This window comes from Uloborus diversus, chromosome 3 (genome assembly GCF_026930045.1).
Source record: "Uloborus diversus isolate 005 chromosome 3, Udiv.v.3.1, whole genome shotgun sequence".
Lineage (NCBI taxonomy): Eukaryota > Metazoa > Arthropoda > Arachnida > Araneae > Uloboridae > Uloborus > Uloborus diversus.
Window position 1 is genome coordinate 113,933,263 of NC_072733.1, and position 27,010 is coordinate 113,960,272.

Genomic DNA, 27,010 nt, shown 5'->3' on the forward strand with positions numbered 1-27,010 from the left:
TCTTAACTATTTTTGAGACAATAGCAAGTAAAAACATTTAAAAAGAATTATCTTTCGCATTGTTGATTTAATTTTGCTGATTATAGCATGCACAAACAATGACAACAAAATCCGACTCCCTTGTATTGATTGGCACCAAAATTGAACCAGTGCCTGCTTCTTTGTTGGTTTACTTGTATACGAAATTTTATCTGAATCTTTGCATTAGTTCTTGAGGTATAGCAGTCATAAAAAACATTAAAGAACATTTGATTGCCAAAAAGGAATCTGCATCTCTCCCTTCTGTTGCATACCTGAAAATCACATTTTGTTTGGATACTTACATTCTTTAGGTATAATGGTCACAAAGCCAAACCCGGATCTGTGTGCCTGCCGACCTTGCAGTGCAGGAAAGCCCATATCCTTTTGAGGGCCCAACGGTCCAAGAAATTGGAAGAAAAAACTAGCACTAAGACTTATTAACTGTGCAAATATACACTGCTGGCCTCGGGAAGGGCACTACAGGTTTTGTTGCTGGGGCCCAAAATTTATAGATCTGTGCCTTTGCAAAGCACAAGAAAATATTCTTCATTATTCCAACCCCTTTTGGAGCCATGACCACCAAAACTGAATTTGGCACTTGCACCCTCTTGTCCTTCCTATTGACCAATTTTTGTCTAAATCCACCCCTTTACGTCTTGAGATATAGCATTCATGCATAAGGGACAAAACGTTTGATTGTTCCACAGCCCTTTGAGAAATAGACAGCAAAAACTAATCAACAAGAATTTGCATTTGGGTACATATAATTAACAAACTTCATTCAATTTCATGTAACACTTTTTGAGCTACAGTTGTCATCAAAAACCAGTCATGCATGTACAGACACAGGGATAGACATTTTCCAAAAATGGTCAAAACGAATTCAGCACACCCCAAAAACTGTAAATGCCTCAAAATTTTAAATTTCAGTAATTTTCATGAATCCAAAACTTTCTTTTATACATTTATTACATAGAAGAAAGTAAAAGTAACAGAAAATGTTGAAATATTTGACACAAGTAATAAAAGTATTAAACAAATCATTAGTAACATCAAGGTATGCCAGAAGTTTATACTCAATTTTCAAATTAAGTCACATTTAAATCTATAAAAATAGAAAAAAAAAGAAAAAAAAAGATTTGATTTATAGATTAACCACTGGGGGGGGGGGGCATTAAATATTCCATCTTTTTCTTAAGAAGCTTCTGCAATTTTTTTTTTTCATTTTTCTCCTTTTTTCATTTTGTTTGCCATTTTACATGTTTTTTTTCTGTTTCATATTTATTTGAATCCTTCAAATTTTCTTCCAATTAATCATTGATTATCAATTTTTAGCTACCAAAAAGCTTGGAGAGATTATGTAAAATTTCGTCATTTGTTGGCCAACAAACCTAAAGTCTTGTTTGCTGATAAACAGGCATTATCTAAGAAAGAAATGAAACTGCAAGAAATGAGAATGGAAAAGTAAGTAGTGTTTTTTACTATTAAAGACTGGGTACAGTTGATCCCCCTTTTTTTGGAGCTTCTAACTTTTGTTTGATTCAATGGAACTAAAGAATTTAACGTTCCATGTTTAGAACAATCTTTGCCCCATCAGAATGCTAACTCTCAAAAAACCACTTCTAAAAATTTTGGTTTCACAGACTGCACCATGCCCCCCTCCTGAAAATGAGATTAAAGAACCCTCTCAAAACACCGGCCCTAAAAATTTTAGTGGTACAGGCTGCGCCATGCCCCCACCCCTCTCGAAAATGAGATAAAAAACACTCTGAAAAACCGGCCAATGGAGCAGGCTGCACCATGCGCCCCCCTTTTAGTGGGCACCCCTGTAGACTCAACTCAATTCTGGAAAAGCTCAGAAAATGCACTACTTGAGTACTCAAATCAAACATCTCGAGATCTTGATTTGAAACATCTTGAGATCTCCATTTAAAATATCTCGAGATCTGGATTTAAAACATCTCGAGATCTGGATTTAAAACATCTCGAGATCTCGATTCAAAAGATCTTGAGAAGTCAATTGCTTGAGTACTCGATTCCAAAGATCTCGATTATCAGTTGCTCAAATTCTCAATTTCAAAAGATCTCGATTATCAGAAGTGCTCTATTCCCGAGATCTCGATTATCAAAAGATCTGGATTATGCCCATCACTAGTGCAAAGGGTATAACAGAAAGGTTTCAGGTATAAAAAGTTATAAAGATTATACGGTCGGAGCCCGATTTGACGAATTCACCAGGACCGAAACTTACATTAAATCGGAGTTATTCGTAATATCAGGGTGTGAAATTTTTTTAAAAAAATGCACTTACTTTAAACTCTTGATAAGCAACTGCGCTTAAATATCCATAATTAGAAAGTTTAAATTTTTTATTCAGCATTCCATGATTTATTACACGCTAGTTAATTTGAAATTTTAAACTACTGAGTAATAGATGTTTGGACAATTTCCTTGACACTTGACTCGAAATAGTTCTCTTTCGACTTTATAGAGAGAAGAAAATATTGTGTCTTTTGCAGCCTGCTGCATGAGATATGTTTTTAGTTTTCAGGCTTTATAACGCATTTGAGAAAGTAACAGTTCTAATGTGAGTTTCACTATTGCTTTCAGTATCAGAATCACTATTCCTTGGTTGCTCCCTCACCCATCAAAGCTTGCTGATTCCAAGAAAAGTCTTTTTCTGCTTCGGACAATGTGGATGTAACATTTGGAAAGCAATCCAATATTTCCTAACTCAAATTAACAAAGACAAAAAAAAATTTTTGACTGTTAAAATAATTCATTATTTCAGGGTTTATCATTTGGTAAAACAGAGTTTTTGCCTTCATTTTAGCCGGGGGGAAAGGAAAATTTGCTAAATAGTGAAATTCGTTAAATAGAGGTTTTTAAATTGGGATCCGACTGTATTGTATACATGTAGGTCACCTAAAATGACAGTCTGAGTAAAACACTTGAAAACATGTGAATTTTTATCAGTGCTTTGAATGGTGATAGAAAACAACACAAATTTTCTAGCTTAATTTGACATGATAGTATTTTATGGCTGCTTTCAACAAATTTTTGAATTCCACGTTCTTTGACTTCAATCAGGTCACCTTCCATACACAATTTATCGCAAATCATGCACAAGTCAGTCGGGTTTTTTTTCCCCACTAGTTCACTCACGTAATCACTGATTGAACCATGTAGTACCATGTCTCACTGCAAAACATTTATTATTACACATTAAGTACTTAAATTGCTAAAATAAACTTTAAGAAGCAAACTGGAAAACCTTTTAAACTTGAACAAGAAACTAATTTCTAATTCAAATTATGTCACTCAAAATCAGTGGATAATTCTACTTGAAATCCCAGTGGCAGAAAGTTTTGTAGCTGTCTGTGAGAAGCTTTTAGATCTTCATAATCTGTCTGCAAAAAATTTAAAAAAATTATAATAAACAAGTTTTTTTTATTGTTTTATTTGAAACATGGTAGGAGGTGACTCCCCCCCCCTAAAGACAATGGTGCACCTCCCTAAATTCTATGAAGCACTCCTCTTTCAAGAACTAGACCTCACCCCAAACTGAGACCAAAGTCTTGCTCAAATTACTTCCCCCCCCCCCCCATCCACCTAAAAGTTACCATCCATGAAAAGTAAAAAGATCAGTGCAATCTGATGACCCCACGCCTCCCTGTCCTTGGTGGGCACCTGTTATTTGTAAACATTCGCTGACTACTGAACAGGGGTCTGTCCGGGATTTTTTTGTGAAAACTCAAATTATTTTGTGTGTGTGGAGGGGGGGGGGGAGGAATTGTGAAAAAAAAATTTTAAGTAGATATTTCTGTGGTATTTTATCTCTTTTTCCGTGGACAATATCATTCTTGTAGGTTTGCAGGGGGAGGGGGGACATCAGTGGCATCACTCTCTGGGATATGAGAATGTTTTAAGTACATTAATACCTATTCACCATTATTCCACATAATATTAAATTGTGTTATAAATGTTAATTGGAAATTTTATATGCACATATTTAAAATAATTTAAACAAAGAAATAAAATTCAAGCATTGGTTGAGCATTTAACTCTTTGAAACTCTTAAAAATCTCGGAATTTCGTTAAACTTCTGAATTTTGTGATTTTAATAAAAATAAAAGGAGAAATTATTTGTTTACCTCTTAGCTAAGCTTACTAAACATCAAAAATTCTCCGATTAAAAAAACATCCGATTCTCAAAGCAGATGCAAAGAGATTGCAATTCCCAAAGTGACGGCTCCAAAAGTGTAAAAACGGCTCATAAAAGAATTATTATTTTTTAATTTTAGAATTGCATTTTAGAGGTTTATGATAAACATATCGTTTATATCTATCGACACAGTTGCAGCAAAAACTAAAATTAAACCATCTATTTAGCATTTAAATTTTTGACTCAAACAAAAATGGAATTTTGTTTTAAAATCTTGAAATGATGGTTTTAATAGACTTTTCATTTACTTGCCTCTGTATAAAGCAAAGTTAGCTTGAAAAAAAAAAGAATAAAATTTCGATTCTCATATCGGATACAAACAGATTGCATTTTTCAAAATGAAGGCATAAAAGTATAAACACGATAAATAAAAAAGTTTGTATAACTAAAGTAATTTTAGAATCACTATTTAACAGGTCTGCATGATGAATGTAATAAAAATCACTGACATATTCACCGAAAATTTGAAGTTGAGGGGGGGGGGATGAGTAAAGGTTTAACACCAGAGGATAATTTTAAAGCTCCTAACCCTATTTGAAGCATTCACATTTCAATTCTCTGATAAATGTTTTTTTTTTATTTTTTTCTTTGTTTGTCATTAGCAGGAAGAAAACGTCCTTACACTGCATTTTCAGAGAATTTAATAACAACACCACGGCTAACTATACAATAAAAACAAACGAGCAGAATTTTTCACTGTGTTAGTTATTTATCGCTTGCATCACATAAGTGTGCTCTTTTTTTTTTATATACACAGAAATATGCGTTATTTTGATTTCAGATTTGCTTTTTCAGTAAATAATTTGAAAAAGATTTCTTTTGTTTTGGTTTACATGTGGGGCGTCGGGGAGAAGGATCATGTGTGAGTCATAACATAATTTGAATTGTTCCCTCCCTGCGTCAGCACTTCATGCAATCATGCAAATAGATGTCCCACAGTTGAGAAGAACTTTTTCTTTCTTTTTTCTTCTCTGCAGAAACTTTTTTTTTGCGGACAACTTTTTCTTTCTTTTCGCGTGAATAGAACTGTCGGCAATAGGGTTTCCTTGTCCGCTTACGATGTTGCTGTGTTGTGGCATTTCTGCCACTGGGCTTGAAATAAACATAATCAATGTTTTTGTGTTTCCTTTTACGAAATAAAATGAGTTCTGTGTAAAGATTGGATCCTTTTTTCATATCCTTGTTACATTGTAATGAAATAAATTGTTTTCAGCAACATCTAGTATGCGAACTTGATGATCACATACCTGTGTAAACTCCTTCTGCATGTAGGAAAGCACCACATGGTTTTTGAGTGTTACAGCCTTCTATTCCACAAGGTCTTGGGGAGAGCCAGTGGGAGTGGGAACAATACAAATACAAATACAAATACAAATGTGACGACCAGCAGCAGGCTCTGGGCCCAGCTAGGCTGGTCCTAGTCAATTAATTAGTCCCCAATGAAGATCAATGGCCCTCTTAATGCTATCCACTCCCTTGCTCATTACCGCCTCTTCCGGTAAGCTATTCCAAGTGCCCACGACCCTGCTTAAAGTAGTAGTTTTTCCTGATTTCCAAGTTAGCCTGAGATTTAAATAGCTTAAAACAATGACCCCTTGTCCTGCTTTCCCCGCAAAAAATTTAATCCATTTACATCTTTCATTTTGATAAATTTAAATAACTGAATCATGTCCCCCCTGACTCTCCTTTGCTCCAGGCTATACATGTTAAGCCTATTAAGTCTGGTGTCATAATCTAAATCTGAGAGTCCCCTTACTAATTTAGTTACCCTTCTTTGAACCCTTTCCAATACAAAAATATCTTTCTTCAGATAAGGCGACCAAAACTGAACAGCATACTCCAAATGAGGTCTTACTAAACTCCTATATAAAGGCAGAAGAACTTTCTTAGATTTGTTTGAAATAGATCTATTGAACCCAAGCATTTTGTTGGCTTTGTTACTAGCAATACTGCACTGTTGACTAAACTTGAAGTCCTGATTTATAAAGACACCCAGATCCATAACATTTTCTGCCTGATTTATGACTGAACCCTGTAAACGATATCTCATACGCTTATTTCCATGACCTACAAATACAAATACAAAAGTGACGACCAGCAACAGGCTCTGGGCCCAGCTAGACTGGTCCTAGTCAATTTACAATCCGCAGTGAAGATCAATGGCCCTCTTAAAACTGTCTACTCCTTTGCTCATTACCACCTCTTCCGGTAAGCTGTTCCACGGTTCCACTACCCTGCTAAAATAATAATTTTTCCTAATATCCATGTTAGCCTGAGATTTAAATAGCTTAAAACAATGACCCCTTGTCCTGTTTTCAGTGCTAAACTTTAGCCCCATAACATCTTTCGTTTTAATAAATTTAAACAGCTGAATCATGTCCCCTCGGTCTCTTCTTTGCTCAAGACTGTACATTTTTAGCCTTCTAAGCCTGGAATCATAATCTAAGTGGGAAAGTCCACTTATTAGCCTTGTAGCCCGCCTTTGAACCCTTTCCAATACATTAATGTCTTTCTTAAGGTAAGGAGACCAAAACTGAACAGCATACTCCAAATGGGGTCTTACCAAACTTCTATATAAGGGCAGAAGAACTTCTTTAGATTTATTTGAAATAGATCTATTGATAACCCAAGCATCTTATTGGCTTTGTTGCTAGCAATGCTGCACTGTTGGCTAAACTTTAAATCCTGACTTATTAAGACCCCCAGATCAGTAACTTTGTCTGCCTGACTAATGACTGAACCTTGTAAATAATAACTTGTACACTTATTTCCATGCCCTAAATGTAGCACTTGACATTTCCCAACATTAACAGCCATACCCCATTTATCAGCCCACTCTGTAATATGATCTAGATCCTCTTGCAGCTGATTTGCTTGTTCTTCATTTTCTACAGTCCCCATAACTTTGACATCATCAGCAAAACAATTCATGTTCCCAGAAATATTTTTGTGAATATCGTTCATAAAGACAATGAACAAAACAGGCCCTAACACTGATCCTTGAGGAACCCCGCTTAAGACCTCACTCCAATTAGAATAATTTCCCCTTACAACTACTCTTTGTTTCCTTCCGGTCAGCCAATTTTTTACCCAAATGAAAGTTTTCCCTCCTATTCGTATATCAGCTAATTTGCTAAGTAGAGCAACATGCGGTACCTTATCGAAAGCTTTTTGAAAATCAATGTAAACAACATCTACAGGCTTCTTATTGTCCAAAGCCATGGTAACTTTATCATAGAAATGTAATAAATTAGTTGCACAAGATTTACCTTTCCTGAAACCGTACTAACAACTAGTCAATAGATTATTAGTCTCTAGAAAATTTATTATCTTAATTTTCATCAATGTTTCAAAAATTTTGCAAACCACCGAAGTTAGACTCACAGGTCTATAATTTCCCGCACTCCCTTTAGACCCTTTCTTGAAGAGCGGTATAATGTTAGCCAGCTTCCAGTCCTCCGGCACTGTCCCCGAATTATAAGAAGCATTGAAAATGTTTGCGATTACATCTGCTAATTCCTCTGCACATTCAACTAAAATTTTCGGATAAATATTATCTGGTCCCGGAGCCTTAGTCTCTTTAATTTTTTTCAAATGAAGTAAAACGTCATCCCTGGAAAATACAAAGTCCTCAAGCTGTACTATAGCTTGTGTCTTGTTGGTGTCAACTGTTGAGATACAGTTATCGTTAAAAACACTCGAAAAAAAGTTATTAAGAACATTAGCAATATCACTATCGTCCTGAATTAAAATTCCGTGCTCATCAACCAGTGGCCCAATATGACTATTTCGAACTTTCCCCGAATTAGCGTATGCAAAAAACCTCTTGGGATTCCTGTTTATGTTATCTGCCAGTCTTTGCTCCAACTCTCTTTTCTGAATCTGTACCAAATACTTAAATTTACGCCTTGCCTTACAATATTGGAGCCTATCTGCACTGTGACCTGTTTCTCTAAACTTTGAAAAGCAGCTTGCTTGTAATTTAGAGCATCTTTAGTTTCCCTGGAGAACCACATTGGCCAAATTTTAGTGTTGACACCCTTTCTCCTAAAAGGAACATGATCCCTAACCGTATTCGCTAGATTTTCCTTAAACTCTGCCCACTGAAGATTCACATCGCTATTGTCCAATCCAGAAGAAAAAACTATCTTCAAACTCTGCCGAAGTGCCACAAAGTCAGTATTTCTGAAATTGGGCACAAACCTAAAATTCTCTACTTTGTGCATATCAAATTTAATCCCAAACCTAATACTGTTGTGGTCACTATCTCCAAAGTGTTCCCCTACACATAATCCCTGAACAGAGCCTTTCATGTCGCAGAAAACTAGATCTAAAATCGGGTCCTGTCGAGTACCCTGAGTTACAATTTGATCTAAGAAACAGTCACCAATTACTTTCAAAAATTCCTCTTCTCTGCTATTACTATGGTAAAAATTATTCCAATCAATTCCTGGAAAATTAAAATCTCCCATTATGATGACTGACTCCTTGCTAGAAATGTCACTAATAATACTAAACATCTGTTTGTCTTGACCCTGGCTTAAGTTGGGTGGCCTATAAATATTCCCCAAACGTAGTTTTTTGCCCTTATTACTAATCAACTCCAGCCAAATCATATCAATCTCATTAGGTTTATCATTAATTACCAATTCATTACAAATTAAAGTGTCTCTGACATAAAATAAAACCCCACCACCTCTTTTACCTACTCTATTTTGTCTAAACAAATTATACCCAGCAATAGACAATAAATCATCATCACTTTCGGTAGCCCATGTCTCAGTCACTCCAATAATATCCAACCTCTCGTCTATAATTATGCTTTTCAATTCTTCCATCTTGTTCCTAATACTACGAGCATTTGTATAAAAAACCTTAAGTAAGCCCATCTAATTTTTATTTAATGCTGCACGATTGTTTGAATCCCAAGTGTTAAAATCTTTATCTCTTATTAGCCACCCTATTTCCGTTTCTACTAAAATCCCGATAGTTAGTACCCTTTCGAATTCTGCTCCTTAAACCATGCCCCCCATTCCAACTTAGTTTTTTGATTCTGAAGCCTCTAAAACCAAACCACTAACCATTTTGACCCCTGTAGAGCTCAGATGTAGGCCATCCCTAGCAATCCAATCTCGTTTACATCTACTCCACACATCAATAATCCTAATACTACGCTTAATGCCAATTTCCTTGAGTACCAGGTTCATACACCTAGCCCGTTGGTTTAACCAACTCCTATGCACTCTCATACCTGGGGAAGCCAAACCAACCACTTGGACATTTGCCGAACAGTTGGTTGCTTTGTCCAACAGGGAATCCCATTCCTTTGTAAACTCATCATTGTTACTATGACCTACATCGTTAGTTCCCACCCACAAAGTAACTACATCCTCTTTATTAAATACCCCCTTCTTTTCAGCAACCCTATTTGCATCTCTCACCCGAGCCCCTGGCAAACAACATCTAGCCACCTTACGTCTAACTCTGCCTATTGAGTTTCCCACCTCACGCACCATTGAATCTCCCAAAATTATACCCTTTGTTTCCCAGTCAGTCGCCTCAGCAGTAACTTTCCCCTTTACCTCTGGAATTTTCCCACTATCTAACACACAGCTAATTCCCACATCCTTTTTACTAACTTCCTCCTTTAATTCTGGAATATTCCCACTATCTAACACACAGCTAATGCCAACCTCCTTTTTGCTAACTTCCCCCTTTCCCTCTGGAGTGTTTACCCCATCTACAGGCCTACAGCCTAATGCTAATACGTTCAATCTTAAAGCGTTATATTGGTGATTTTAGCCAAACTTTAAATTAAGTTGGGTGCTTTGTATTTAACAAAGATATTTTTTGTAAATACTCATTTTTTTTTCAAAATTTCAATCTACAAGTAATCTGCCTATATGTAGGCCATTGCAAGAGTAATTTTTGAGATATTGTTATATTAATGAAAAAACAGGTGTTTTTTGTCACTAATTTGTGCATAACGACTGAAGCTCATTTAGTAGAGCGGGGAAAACTTAGTATGGTCACTCCGGATCCATACAGCACTGAATTAAGCAACTTCCAGTTTTCAACCAATTACTTCCATATTAAACTCCTCAACAAATGGTCTACATATATTTATTGTTTTGTAGATTTATAAATAGTTATTATTGATATCCCACATTAATTTGATAGAATATTAGGTAAGCTTACTGTGTTCTTGTCAACTGCCAAACTATAAGATCACATAAAACTGAGAACCCTGTGAAATGTAAATGAGCTCAAGAACATCTACATCCAGCACATTTTATAGTATTACAAAAGAGCCAATAATGTATTGGAAAAGAAAATATATTTCAATTATATGTAGTATGATAATGTAAGGCAGTCTTGTGAATCCAACGTAGGCCTATAGGTGCAATTTCTTATTTGGTTATTCACAGATGATAGTATCAACTGACAACATAGATTCAACAATTTAGTAGTTCGAGAAAGTATAACGAACTGCACCTTGCAAAAATTTCATTACATCTTGGCCAAATAGGCCTAATATATAGTATTGTATTAGCATAAGCTCAATAGGCATACTGTTGAAAATCAAAATGATATTCTACACCAGAAATTAACTACCAACGCCTCCAAATGTCAGAGTATGATTGTTGGTTAAATATAAACATATAGAAGCAAAATATAATTTAATGATATCTTATTTTATATTCTGTGATTATAGCCTATATTTGACTACAAAAGAGATGAACATAGTAAATGGGCTGAAGTGGATGAAATAGTACGGTGTGTAGGCTATCATAATGTAAAAATGCATTCTATTTAAACTCAAACAGTTCAGTCAGTTTGCTTACATTGTTTTAGAGCAATACAAAGTAGTTGATTTTGTGAATTATATGCTGTATTTATAAACAGTAGGCTAACCTTGTTTGAAAATACTCAAATATCTAGTAGTGTCCTTTAGTTACAAAATAAAATCATAACCTACATGCTATATTCAGTCCACTATTGCATTAATAACCTAACAGGCATTATTACTTTATTACTTTCATTCCCTGTAATCTATGTATATTGATTTTAAAATATTAAAATAACGTTTTCATGTATAAAAAATGTAACTTAATTGACTTACCTTTTGAGCAATTTGATGAATTCCTTAATTCACAAATTTGTAGGCTAGCATCAGGCGCCACATTTTTGTCATTTTCATTCTTCTGAAGCATGCGTTTGGCAAGTTAAACTAATAACTTTTCTCTTGACGTATTTTGGTTGATGAACTGTATCTTATTGATATTCACAATAAAGCACTAAAGGCTATTACAAAAAAATTGTAGCTAAATCAGGTTTAGAACATACTGTAAACCCAGCAGTCAGGAGGCACTAGCTTATCAACTGATTATTGCAAACGTTTGAATGGATAAAGGTACTAACTGTATGAAAAATTGCTCTCTTGTGGATGAAGGTGTTAATGTAGGGGAGACTAGGGCAAGATGACTATGCTAACAACTTTCCTGGTTTATTAATTTGTTTTTAAGGATGGTAAAATTTATTTTACATGAGCTGTTAGAGTAGTCCTTTGTAGCACTAAATATATTACCATTTAATTTTTTAAATACAAATATCGAAGGATATTTTTATTTTTTCATAACCTTAACAAATCGTCATCTTGCCCCAGTACTGGGGCAAGATGACGATTGACCTAGAGGCAAGATGACTTTGACCTAGGGGCAAGATGACAATGTTGAGAAAAGTTGAACATATTTTATGTTTTGAATATGTTACCTAGTTTTGCAAATGATAACTGTGTTTTTACATCTTACTAAGTATCAAATTAAGCGTAATGCATTGTAGCGTTATGTTCATGTGTTCAGTTGTGCAGCTAAGAATAGACACAAATAAAAATACCATTTTCATGAATGTAACATTCCTCATGCCACCATTCTTGGCTTTTACAACTCTGGATCTATTCTTCTGTTGGAGGTTCACAATGTTCCACTTTCCAAGCAAGGCATCTTAGAACACCATTCTTTGAAGTTGATGCAACTGGATTGCTTGACATGAATTTTATAGACTTGGCCTACACGAACTTGGTCTGAGTTTTTTTTTACTCCCTTTTTAGCTTCACGAGCTTATTTTCCCTGTTTTTTTAAATACTCCTTTTTTTTTCTTCCACTTTGCTCCTTGTTCTGACATTTCTTTGATGGATGTACTTTTAAGAATGTTTAAGCTCAGTTTTCTGCTTTTCCTTTTTGTTTTCTCGCATTGTGTTACTTTAGGCAATTCATTGAAATCAGAAACACTAACAGGCTTCTTCTCACTGGGTGCATCAGAACAGAATCAGCATTTGCCATAACTTCTGCTTCGTCTATACGGTTTATATGTTGGTTTTCTTCTCCCAAAGTCTGAGGATTAGCACTATTATTCTCAGTTTCATTGCCAACAACATCATAGTCTGCTAAAAACAAGATAATTATGAGATTTGATCCCTCATTCTTTAAACCTTTTATCGGCATTTCCAACTGTAGCTGCTTTGAAGTAAGCGGTGCTCAAAAGCTCACCAATATTTTTGTCTGTGATAGTTTGTCCTAGATGAATGACCATAAAGTTGTCACATGCTTGGCTATAGTAGGTTTTTAATGGGCAGAAAAATGAAGCATCAGGAGCTAGAGACGATGCGATGGAATGGCAACCCAACCATGATAATGTTTTTTCACTGATAGCCTGCAAAGTTATGATTGCCAATATTCTAGAGCAGGAAATTCTTTGCTTTTTTAATTCATTCAACTAGTCACTTGGTCAACTAGTTTATAAACAGCCCTTGGTCACCTGCTTTTGAACAATACCTCCCTTGATTCAATGCGTCCTTTAGCCCCAGAGGAGAAGCGCAAAGTCGCGTGGACAAACACACTGACAAATAAGCATTTACAGGATTTAATCAAATGGACAACATAGTTTAATAAATTCCGAAACACGGGCAACAGGCAAGCTTGTCATCTTGCCCTACGTTGCTGCCCGTCATCTTGCCCCCAACTGCCTGTTCAAACTGATTCTTCTCCATTGCCATAAAAAAGGCGATTAATTGACATTTATTCATAGTAATAGGTAGTATTTAAACTAAGTTACTCATAAATACTAAGGAGACACGATATATCCTATATGTATCCGGTAAACAATCAGAGCTTCAGAACGAACACAAATATGGCGATTTCAGCCTCTGTATACTATAGCTGAACGAACAGCGGATAGGAGAGCCAGTAGCATGCAGTTGATGCAGTTACCTAGTTTAAAACGGAAAAATTAAGGAATTAGTTAACTTGCCCGGCTCGTCATCTTGACCCGTTCTCCCCTATGTAAACACTTTTTACTTCTAGAAAACTTACAGTTTTCTGTTAGATAACACCTTTATCATCCAGGATCTCTGGAAATACACAGAATATGACTTTCAATGTTAGCTTATATGAAAAACAATCATTTAACACTTTCCTCCATCGACAAAACCTATTTTTCAAAAAAATATCAGTTAACACCTTTATCCGCTAATCCTTTCAATTAATTCATTAAATTTGAATGACTTTCTGAAAATCAAATTGCTCTTCTTGCAAATAGTATTTAAACCAAATAAACCTGATTTAAACCAAAAAGACCTGGTTTAAACCAAAAAATCTTTTTTTTTTCGGCCTTTTTTGAAAAGGCTTGGCACTGGTGCAGTTGCATTTGCTCTTATTTCATCTTTTGGTTAACAGCCTCTTTTGGTTAAGGAAAAGAAACTCTGCACATTTTTTGGGTCAAAATTAAGAGTAAACTGGAAGCCGCAGTTAAAAACATCTCTGTTTGTGAGCATTTTCTCCTCTAAATATTTTTAATTTTTGCTTTAAAAAATGATTTCAAGGGGTCTAACTATGATATATAACATACATTGAAAATTTTATAGCAAATCATTTCAAAGTAATGCTTAAGTTTTAAAAAATGGCTTTTTTTGTGCTTTTCCAAGCTCTTCTGTCGACAAATGTTGTTCCTGATCATTAGAGTTTTTTTTACTCTATTTATTGTGAAAAAACGTTTTCATTCGTTTTAAGTTTTCATTAAAATCTCTTTTCATTATGAAAAGATTTACTAATTTTATTTTTTACTTAGTGGAAAAAAAGTTCTACTAGGCCAAAAAATATTTAAGCATTTATTATTTATGCTCCTTTTATGTAAAATATTCAGACACATAGTATTTTTAAATGTGTATAATATTTGTTAAATTCTTTTTCAATTGTTTATCACAAGAAAATTTCTAATAAAATATTTTCTTTATCCGAAAACTGGTCTTGAATCATAATACACTCTAAAAACAGGAGGGGAAAAGCTATTGTTTCCATCGTTTAATATTTGTCAATGGCATATAGAGGCCGCAAATTGCAGTGAAATTCTTGTTTTGTTATTTACCTCTGAAATAGGTCAATTATTTATTGTAGTGATAAAATAATTTTTAGTTATTTATTTTATTACTTTTTTTTACAGTGATTTAAAGCGAGATGTTACTGTTGTCATAAGTAGTAAAGGCTTCTATAAAACTGGAATCATGAGTGATATAATTCAGGTAATTAAAGTAATTATTTTGAAATATAATGAAAAATATTTCAACTGCAGTTGTTTTTACCAGGTGTACTACATGTATGAAATGCAGATTTCTGACAACAGATGCAACACCAATTCAGTTTGTGCTATGAAGATTTACTAATGCTCCATTTTGTTGTGTCATCATCAAGTGTTAGATGAGCATGACCCATAAATAGGAGAAGTATTGTGTTGTTGCATTTAGTATGTTAAAGTTTACACCAAACAAGGAGCATTTGCAGGCAGCATTAATTGTTTTTCAATCATTTGAAGAAAACTGCTGCGAAATCATCCCAATTACTTTGAAAAGCTTATGATAAACCTGCTCCATTGCAAGATATGTGTGAATGGTAGTTTAGGCATTTCAAATGTGGTAAATTTGGCAGAAAGACGATGCTCTCTGTTTGGTTGAATCCGAGGGGCATTGCCTGTAATGAGTCACTAAAACCTGTAGAAACGATCAATACTGGGCGTTACTAAAAATAGTAGACTGATTTGAACCATTTACTGCTTGAAAAGAGGCCAGAATCACCTAAAGAAGCTGCACAAAGTCATTTTTCTTCATGCCTTATTAGTACAGTAAAAATACAGGTCGGACCCAAACATCTAAAAAAAAAAGTTCAAACCAACTGCATATTGTTTATTACCCCCCCCCCTAAGAACAGGTAAAAAGTCCCACCCCATTGTGCATGGAGTTTTGGAATGGGGAGCATCTAAAAATTGCTATTTTGGGTATTTTTTCGGAATTTTTAGAGTGCATTTCAAGTGGGAATATTATGTCATACTAAATTTAAAAGCATTGAATTAAAGGTTTTTTCTCCCAAGAGGGATGACACAACCCACCAATGCTGCAGAGCCCCCCTTTCGCCGTAAAACGCAGTACCCCCGAATCCCCCTGCATACATTTCAAGTGGAAATAGTATTATTTCATGCAAAGCTAACGTTAGAAATCAAGTGTTTCCATCCTCCAAGAGCGATGACGCACCTCTTCTCAAAGCTACACCCCCCCCCAAATAAAATAATACCCCAATCCCCCTTCCATTTCAAGTAGAAGTATTATTTCATGCAAATTTAAAATGCATTCAATCAGGACTGTCCACCCCACAAGAATAGTGGCTCACCTCCCCAAACGAAATAATATACTTAACGATTCCCCCCTCCTCTGGTGGCACATTTGATCAAATGGTCAGAAAAATTATACTAATTTTTTTTTCCCTTATACTATATTACTTTTTTGTAGTATTTAAAATGAAAGTTTTTAGTTTGCATTATATATACATGCTAGTCTCAAATACATCAACAGATTGAGATCAACTTTCCATCAGAACTGGAGTTTTCGAATTATTTCTCCTAAGCTTGTAACAAAAAGTCTTTGTTATCAAGATCTTCTTTGGTATCAAGATTAGCAGAATTGTTATTGTTGCTGCTATGTCTAACAAAGTTTGTGCATATAGTTGAGCACTTCAGTCCACTTTCAGACTTTTCAAACATTCACTACATCCAATGAACCCCTCAGAGTAAGTACAAGATATGAGGTGCAGAAAGTCTACTAAAGCAAAAGGTTTGGCTATTGTAATAGGATGCAGATGATATTTCTGCAGTGCTTTCTCCTTCTTTGTACCCTTCAAAAATGATACTAGCTTTTCCATATTTACCAGTGATATATACACTGCATTGCTGGCATATTTCCTTGAAGCTTGGAGATCATTACCGGAAAAAAAAAAAGATGGAAAAGGTATCTTCCATCTATATCATATACGACACCAGCTGCTTGTTTTTTGATGGTGGATGGATCTTTTGCTTCAGGTAATGACATATTGACAGTACAGGATTATTTTCCTTTTTAAGCAAGATTCATTGAATACTGATGGAGGATCAGCACATAGCTGGTCTGGAAGTTTTCAGCAATTTTGAGTTTCCATCCTTACTGTACATAGGATTTGGTGTAAAAGATGGTTTGGGTTTACACATCTTTACAGATAGTAACTACTCTCCTAACAGAAGTTAGAGACTTAACTGCATACTTCCTTTACAAAGAAATGCCACTAAGTTTTTTGCCTTCAATATCCTTTTATGTTTCTTCCCCAACCTTAAAGGCCTCATCACAACTCACCTTATTATCAGCGACCGATCAGTATCAGCGAGCAATTACCACTACCAACTTGAGTCAATACCCATAGCGAGGAGAGAAACTTCTGGAAGCTTTAGAAATGGATTGTGATCTCAAAACTGGGAGACAAAAAGGTGTAAATATTTAGCATTCTACTGTTGTATTACTCATTGCTCTCATTAAGACTTGTTCTATCATTGATTCACTACAGATTCTGAGCCACAAAAATTGGTCACTGCGTTGGATTGTCGGGTAGCCCCCAAATTTTTTTTTTCGCATAATGTACTCAGAAGTTTCTGACTGTGTTGCAAGTATGTGTGCACATATTTAGCATAATTCACATAACTGGCTGCTTAAAACAGAGGCAGCTTAGTGTTTGCAAACGAGAACTCTCACCGACTTAGATGGTGTAGCATTGCCCGTCTCACTATTGGCGATTTCGGTTTATCCCCCGCCCCCTTTATGGTGATGGCAAAAGATTGTAGAACAGTTGAAATGAATAAATTAAGAAGAAGGAAGGAAACAGTCAATTTGGACTTTGTTTGGGGCTTCTACACAAGGATTTAGTTAGTCATTTAGTTTTAGATATCACTCCAGCGCTCTAAACAGTTAAATTACTCCAGTCACAACTAAATTGGTTACTGAGCTCCCTTAGATCATTTTATGATGAGCTTTCTGAAATTACTATATCTCTGTATGGCATTTTGTACTTCATAAAAGTTAAAAACCAGTGAAATTTTTTGGGAACTTCACTGCAATCGGTGCTTTTAGAATGCAAATTACAGCCCCCTCCCTGAAAGTGATGGCACACCTCTCAAGTGTTACAAAGTACCCATTCGGAATAAAAGTCCTCAAAAAAGAAAGAAATACCTAGTGAAATTAACTGCTTTAAAAGTTCCAATGATGCAATCTGTACCATGGAACCTCCACCCTCTCCCGCCTGTGCACTCCCACTAATTAGCATTTTTGTATATTAGAATTTATTATTTTACTGTTATAGAGTGATTTCTGCAATTTTTGAGTAATTTTTTTAAGTAATTCAAATTATTTTTTCAGAAAAAGAGAATTATTTCTCCACTCCCTCTTTCCCCCAAAACCCAATGCGCAAACTGCTGGGACTTTTTACCCCTTCCTGCTGGTAGGGTAAGAAGTGATTTGCAGCAGGTTTAAACTTTTTTTTTTTTTTTGGATATTTCAGTTTGGCCATTTTTTGGTCTAATTTTACTGTACAATATTTCCTATCATGTATGGAAAAACAGATTTGTGATGTGTTTGAAGAATTTATCTGAAAAGTTCTATCCCATGCACTTACTCACCAGATTTCTCTTTTTCTGATTATGATTTGTTTGCATCGATGGGTCATGCACTTGCCTAGCAGTGCTTCTGTTTGTTCGAAAATGTAAAAAAATGGCTTCGGTTCTCAGCAAAAGAGAAAGATTTTTACTTGCCTGAAAAATATTTTGCTGGAAATTTCAAGGCAGTGTATCATCTGAAGTAAGAACTGAACTGATATATTTGAATAATCACAAGAACTAGCAATATAACGTTGATAAAAATTTATTGAAACTGAAATCATAATGTACCATTTCAATTCTAAAAAATCAAAAATTATTTGTCACCGCCATTTCATTACAAAACACACATGCATGCTACTACCGTGTAGGACTAGAAAGAAGAAAAAACAACCATTTCATTTCCTCTTTAATTTCAAAGTAAAAACAATATTGACACATTAACATAGATGCCGAACCAAATTTAGTTTCTGGAAAATATTTACGAGGAGTATAGGAGGCACATGAATAAGAATGTTACCATATTTCCAACAGTATTCACCAATATCTCTAAAGATGAGTAAATATGTAAGAAACCAGGAGCATATTTTGAATAAAGCATTTTTTCTTCCAAATTAGGGAAATAAAATCCCCGTGTCATACTTGTGCACCTGGTATATTGTATTTTTCACAAAAAATTTGACATTTGCTTTATGTCATTTCTTTCTTAACAGCATGCCATGCTTCTACCTGTTCTTGTTTGCCATTTGAGGTTTCATGACTCTTTAAGCCACTTAGAAGATAAAATTGGTTATCATTTTCAAGATCGTTTCCTTCTGCAGGTAATGCTGTTGCACAGTTTGTATAAGATTTTAATGTTTTTTTAAATGAAATTATTTTAATTTAATTTGTCTTTCATCCGGTAATTTATTGTGATTTCTGAAATGAATAATTTTTCTAGGAAACACTGGTAATGTCAACAAAGCTTTTCACTATATAACGATTTGTATCATGCTTCAAGGTCTTTTTTTATTTATTTATTTATTTATTTTTATAGCTAAGTTTAATTTTTTTATGTTCAAAAGAGATCTCAAGCTCTTCAACATCTTTCTCAAACATCAATTTTTTTCTTCTGAATTGAAAAATTAATTTAGTGCCTTGGGCATAGAACAACTGTCATTTGTGTTTTATTAATAAAAATACATTGTTTGCACTATGGCATTTTGAAGCTAGCCATTCTCAATATTATACGCTGAATGGAAAAGTTATCTCCTTATAACATGGATGTTAGAATGTAACTGACTTTTTTGTTGTAAGTTCATGAATAAAACTTCCTCATGCTGCACTGAGTTACAGAATTTGTGTGTTGCTTAAAAAAACCTTATTTCTAACTTAGTAAATACTTAGAAGCTTTATTTTTTTACTTTTGGTTTTAGCTACTATGTACATTTTGTTGGGATATGTTATTTCAAACTGTAAATAACCCCTCAATTGGAGCTGCAGAGTCATCTTGCTTGATTGTAGGGCCGAATGAATGGCAGTAGACATCTCTCTTTTTCTCTCTAGTAATGGAGAGCCAATAAACAATCACAACCAAGTTCATAATTTCCGTACATTTTTTAGATTTCATCGGAGTAAATGTTACTTCAATATTTCTATGTATCCCATTCCTATTTCTAGCTTTATGTATTGCAATTTTTTAGAGAATAAATTAAGAAAAATTCGTTAAATTAAGGGGTGTAGCTGAAGCCAGGCAAGGGGGAGCAGCCTTTCAACTGTCGATCATTTTTGATATGGAGAAATAAAGTAAATACAGTACACCCTCATTTTATATGTGGGGGTTACGTTCCACAAAAGTGCCTCGTAAATCAAAACTGCATAAATTGTGACTTAATAGTTATAAAAGGGGTTAGGTTCCATAGAATAAAAGAAGTACTTTATTCTAGTAATAGATAAAGATATAAGTTAATATGTCCTTATTTCGATACATATGAGCAACATACATTGAGAATACATGAATTAACTCACTGTTTATAAAAAAGTTTTAGTAAAAGATATAGTCTTTTGGCAGTCATTAATTATTTTTCTCTGTAGTTCTTTGTGGAGCATTAACGCATCCACAATCACTCGTGTAACTTCCATGACGGGATCTTTCTTCACTAATGAATCAGAAAGATTATTTGCCATTGTTAAGAAATGGCTCAGAATTTTCAGTGAAAACTTTTGGTTGTGTGTCTTCTGTGTTGGTATCCCAGGCATCGCGGCGTTCCTATATTCCTATATTTTCCTATATTTCTGAAAAAGTTCCTATTTTCCTATAATTCCTATATTTTCCTACATTTTCAGTTTCCGCTTCCTTTTTTTTTTCATTTTCCCCCGACATTTAGCTACTGCGTTTTTCGCGAGCCCTGCACAGGCGCCATTTTATCTTTCCTTCCGTGTTTCTTCTTGAGCGGAGCGCGAAACTTTCGACCCGACTTTAGCTCGTCTGCGCAGTTCAATTCTGCGCACATGCAGCTCTTGCGCAAGTCCCCAGTCTTCGCTAAACTTGGACGATCATGATGAGCGCATGCGCAGTGTAGGTTTTGACGACGTCGTTCTAGGAAGGACTCGCTGGCTAACTACCGTTTCAAGTCTTCACACGCGCGATTTTTCTTTTCTTTCAACGGAACTTCGTGGAGTTAGCTCAATTTCGATTGTTTTGGTTTTCGATTGAGCGGAATGTAGGTCCGTGTGTTAACTAAACGTTCATTGCAATAATAATGCCTCCGAAGAGACCGCACAACCAAGTTTGTTTTCAAAAAAGAATACGCAAAGCTGTTCCCGATTTTAAAGGAATGGAGGAAGTCGAAAATCATGCATACTTTGGGGTCAATCCAGACCCAAATTTGGTCCGCTTTGCGGCCTCTTCACCGAATTTCGCATCGTAAAAGTGGCCCCATTCACAAATTTCCACATCTCAAAAGCAGCTCATTCACAAAATTTCACATCATAAAATAAATATAGCAAACCAGACCTTTCGAACCAGCAGCTACGTGTGAAATTTAGTCGCCATATTTGGTGATCACGAGATGGAATCAGACAAGATGCTTAAGTGTCTAAGTTTATAAGAACAAAGCACAATTGGATATTTATTTACTGCAAAGTAATGAAAATAACGCAAAATGTGCTGCAAATCCTTTTTTTTTTAATTATTATTATTTTAATGTTTTCTAGAGAAATATGAAAGACTTAATATTTAAAATTTCATCTTATCCTCATTGCTTTGGTCCCTAATGTGCTAAAAACTATAGAATTTCCACTTAATTGTTTTATGATGATTTTTTTTAAATTATTTTTATACTAATAGTTAAAATCTGGATCGGTATAGTCGCCATGTTTTGTCATTCCCTAAATGGAAGTAGACAAGACTTTTAAGTGCCTAAGTTTTCAAAAACGGAATTGGAAGTTAATTGCTATGAAAATTATTGAAAATACCGCTAAATGTGCCAGAATTACAATTACTTTTATGCATCAAATTCAAAAATCTATTACCGTAAATTTTTCGCGTAGTCGTCATGTTTGGTCATTCTCAAGATCGAAGTAGACAAGACTGTTAAATGCATAATTTTCCGTAAACAGAATTTTAGATGCTTATCTCAAAGCAAACTATTGAAAATAACATAAAGGTGTGTCATAAATCATGTTTTTTTTTTCTTTTAATTAATTAGTTTTTTGAGGAGTGAAATTTTATTTGCGCAATTGCATTTGATCCTCATTGTTTTGGAGGTTTTGCTATGAACTTAAAAAAAAACTATTTCATGTAAAATGCAGTTTTTGCCGACTTCTCATTTATTTATTTTGAAATAATTCAAAAACCTATTGAAACCTACATTTTCCAAAAAACATGTTTTTGTGAACAAATGCAAGGTTCTATTTATTTTTTTTTCTGAAAGTAGTAAAAATCCCCCCCCCCCGTCTTTTACTTTTTGTATTTAAAAACTTGGTGACAGTGGTGGCTAATAAGATTTTTAGGTCTGGTTTATTTTATACCAAGGTGGAATTAGTCACTAATATTTCAGCTGGAAGTGCTTGAAAAAAAAAGTTCAATTTTTTTTATTTACTTGAAAACATTGAAAAAGTTTCTTAGTGCTTAAATTCTTTCAAAAATCATTGGATTGTGCTTAAAACTTTTAAAAAAGTATTTTACTAATGCAGTTTTCTGAATATGCGTTCTATTTGCAACATCGCGAAAAATCGCTTCCATGTTTGGGATTTCAATCCTTTTGCATCTTGTAAATATTTTTAATTTTTTTTCAATTGGAAGCTATTTTGACATATGATGCCTCAGATTAGTTTATTTTTTAATTAATTTCGATGTCTAAAAAAGGAATTATTTTGGAAACCATAACAACATTGAACTTACCCGGATTTTGAGGATTTTTTTTTCTTTTTGAAATTTTAATCTTTTTTGCCTCCTGCAAATATTTAAATATTTTGGCTAATCGAATGTTATTTTCGCATATGCTACCTCAGATTAGCATATTTTATGTTTAATTTTAGTAAAAAATTAATAAATTTATTTTATGGAAAACATGCCAACGTTGAACTTACTCAGAAGTTACAGAAAATTGCTTCTCATGTTAGAAATTTCAATCTTTTTGCATCTTGCAAAAATTTAAACATTTTGGCGAATCAGATGTAATTTTCATATATATGCTACCTTAGATTAGCATATTTTATGTTTAATTTTAGTAAAAAAAAATGAATTTATTTTATGAAAAACATGCCGAAATTGAACTAAATTCACAAAAATTTGCTTCCCTTGTTTGAGGTTTCAACCCTTCAGCATCTTGTAAATATTTTTGCAATTAAAAATTATTTGACACATGCTACATCAGATTAGCTTGTTTTATATTATTTTTTTAATAACTAAAAAATTAATTACTTTTGTTTTGTTTAATTACATATATACTTATTTAATTTTGCAATTTTAATTTTAATTTATCATTGGCTAATTCTTGGTTATTACAGATTTTTTGAAAAAATTTTAAATTTAATTAACTGAGCACCTAACATTTTAACTTAAAGTTTGTATTTTAAAGATAAAGTTGAGCTATACAATTTTGTAAAACTGAATTTATAAGAACATCATTTTCTTTATGTCTGTTAAAATAATTAAGGTAGGTAACAGGGGTAATTGTGTTTTGATTATTCACTGGAAATCCAGTAGTGTTTTTTATGCTTTCACCTCCCTACTTCCAATTTTCCCCCTTTACCTCAAATGTTCAAAGTTACTACTTTTGTTGAGCTGTGGACACTTGGAACAGCTTACTAGAATAGGCTGTAATCAGTAAAGGGGTAGATAGCTTAAGGAGAGTCATTGATCTTCATTAGGATCCAATAAATTGACTAGCCTAGCTAGGCCCATTGCCTGTTGCTGGTTATCAACAGGCACTGGGCCTGGTATTTATCTGCATAATATTTTGACTTCATAAATTATTTTAACATAAGAAATAAATTGTATGTATATCAAAAGTAATTGTTGTACACATGTATATTTAAGTAAAAGGCGTCTTAGCTTTGAAAAGTATCCCCCCTCCCCCCGATTAGCTCTTTGAAATTTACAGGTTATTTTTTATGAAATTGCAATCATATCATCCTTCTCTAAATTTAAATTCTAATTTCAACAATAATTCATTTGTTCCCCTAAAAAAAACTACTTTTGTCATTATGTATGTCAACTTCTGAATCTTTTCAGTTAGGAAATATGGCTCTGTGAATCTGAACTTGTACATTTATTGACTATTACAAGTTATTCAGTAAAAGCAGGCTCAAGATTACATTCAGAAGATTTATCCCTTCTTAAGCAGCTTTCGCGAATTTTGAGGTACGGAGACTGGATTGGAGACTTTCATAAAATATTTTTCTTTCTGACTAAATTTTAAAGTTACTTGAGGACAGTTGAAATGCTTTAACGCCTGAACAACTAATACATGCATAGGAATAATTAATTTATACTTTGAATACTTATAAATAATTAACGAACGTCTTGTACTTTTGAACTTAATAGTACCACCGGAAATTACCTTCTGAGTGGTGTTTTTGATCTTAACCGCCCTTATATGTGTATAAACCACTATCAATATTGGAAATAATCTCCTGTCTAGCTGTTCCGTTGAATTTAGGTGTTATGGTTTCTTCCCAAAAAAGTTAAAAGCATTCATTAAAGGTGTTTTTTTTTTTTTAATTTTTGGCTTGCAGATTTTATAAATTATACTTCTTTGAATGCGAAGATTGCAAAATTAAACTTCATGGGACCTGCTCTCCTTTATGACCGAGCTTTTCAGACATTTGCAGAAAAACTTTCGACACAGATCTTTTTCTTATCAAAGGTCTCTTGTTGAAGAAAAGGATATTTTGTTTTCCTTTACATTTTTTTTTATATTATTACCTATTTATATGTTTGCATTAAGGGAAACCTGCATGCAATATTTTTAGAACAAATTTATGGTATTGCCTTGAAAAGTACTTGAAAAGTGCTTGAATTTTTTTTTTCTCCCTAAAGGGTATGTGAACCCTGTGACCAAATACTTCTAAATCAAATATATATTTTCCTGGGTGCCCTTGAAAGTCATGGGAAATCGTGGATTTCAACTAGGATCGAATTTGGTGTTGAAAAGTCAGGATTTTCAGAAAAAAAATGCTCAAAGTATCATATCAGAGATTTTTCTGAGAAAAAAATCGTATACATTTAAATTTTAACCTACAAATCGTCAAGTGATTTTAATTTTTACCTAAAAACTTTTTTTCCGGAAAATAAAAGGAAATTCAATTTCTTTTTCACAAAAATAAAGAAAATTCAGAAATATTTTGCTTTTTCACAAAATGGGGACTGAAAAAAAAAACCTGGATTGACCTCTGGTATTACTGTGTGACATGTGACTTTGATTTCAGCATAGCAGATGGAAAGATAATGCGCATGTTTTAACAACTTATAAAACTTTAGGTTTGACTTCTACTGCATCGTCAAGTGATAACATAATTAGAACAGAACTTTTATTCACGAATTTCATTCTGGAGCACAGCTTTTCCATCGCAGTATTGGATCATGCAAAACCTTTCATTAAAAATATGTTCCCGAGCTTGTAGGTAGCAAAGAAAGTACGGTTGTGCTCGGACGGAAACAACTATCATAAACTGCCTAGCAGGGAACACTGCTCAAGAGCTGTCACAAGATTTACAGCATAGTAAATAAGTATTTGAATTCTTTTCTTGAATGAGAGTGGGAACCCTGGAATGGCAATGTACAAAATGCAATGCAAAAATTTAATTGCGCAAAATGCTGTAACTTCAATGTCACATGTGTTTTGCTTGTGAAAATATGTTTTAAAATTCCAAACTTGATTATGTGAAGGTTCTTAATTTGAATTCAAAAAGTGATTTTATAATAAAGGCATTTGAAAGTTAATTCATTTGTAGTAGTCTTTTTGTTGAAATTTAATTTATTGCACATTTTAAGTATTGTTACTGTTGCTGCTGTTTTCAAAAAAAAAAACATTCATTTATGTTTTTTTAAAAATTATTTTGAACTTGTAAAACTAGAAAGAATCTTCAGTGAGCAACTTATGTTTAGAGATTGATTATGGATGCCACAACTGACAGTCAAGAATTAGATTAGTAATACAATTATTTTAAGGAAGATTTGTGTACACCTACAAAAAATTTCGTATAACTTTTTTTGTTTTTAAAGAAGAACGCCTTAATATATTATTTAGTACAAATTAAAGTTTTATGCTCTTTTTCTTTTTGTAAAATTGATTTTGTGTGTATTTTTAGACATATTTATGCATATGTATTGCACTTATGTTAGGTAGGAGTGTTATTACATGTTTTTATCGAATAGTAATGTTGTATTTTGAAAAAAAAATGTCATACTGGCTAACCTTGTTATAAAAATTCCTGTATATCCTTTTTTTTTTCAAAACGTTCCTATATTATTTCGAAAAATTCCTATATTGTTTTTAGAAAACTCCTATATTTTCCATCGAGTTCCTATATTTTTTTCAGAAAATTCCTATATTTTCCTATATTTTTGTTGGCAAATGTCACTTCTATCCCTGGTATCCTCGTTGGTTTTGTTATCCTTTGTCACTTCTAAAGGCTCTTCTTCCAGTGAGATTTGAATTGTATGAGTTTAATTACTTTACTTCTGAAAAGAGCACTGAAACCAATTGCAAAAAATAGCCCAAGCTCCCTTAGTAGCATGCAAAAATACAGTTTAATGCATGTTGTCTGCAAGCTGAGGAATTTGGAATTTTAAAGAAGGGAAAATTGTATCATTTGCAATGCTGCATCCTCGTAAAAACAATACTCCTCCACTTAAAATAAAATAAAGGTGTCAAATCTTAAACCGTGTAAAATAAACCCACGTAAAATTAGGGTCTACTGTTTTTACTTATTAAGTACAAAAATTTAAATTATGCTCTGTCTATTTAAACTATATGTGTATTGTGTAAATATAATACAAAAGTATTTGTATAAAATTTTAGAGGCAGTCACAATGATTTGAAATTGCTCAGCAACCTAAGAAAAATGGAAAATTTTCAGTATTATAGACAAGGAAAAGTTATATTTTCAGGAAATCAAATTACTTATTTATCTTCATTTTTTATTGTATTCCATTGAATGAGTAATAGTTTTCCGAGCAAGAACAAACGGCATATGATAAATAAATAGAGATTATGATATTATTCCATTAAAAAAAAACCATTTAAAATGGTTTCTGCATTCCAGGATTAGTACTGAATA

General features: G+C 33.7%; 1 protein-coding gene across 1 annotated transcript in view; it reads left to right on the forward strand.

Annotated features, from left to right (window-relative positions):
* The window catches only part of LOC129218898 (ribonuclease 3-like), a 167,423-nt gene that overhangs the window by 66,276 nt on the left and 74,137 nt on the right, over nt 1-27,010 (forward strand). Inside the window, exons 10-12 of the mRNA XM_054853218.1 lie at nt 1,357-1,485; nt 14,744-14,822; nt 18,955-19,062. Coding sequence (XP_054709193.1) covers nt 1,357-1,485; nt 14,744-14,822; nt 18,955-19,062 — 316 coding nt within the window. The remainder of the gene's footprint in view (nt 1-1,356; nt 1,486-14,743; nt 14,823-18,954; nt 19,063-27,010) is intronic.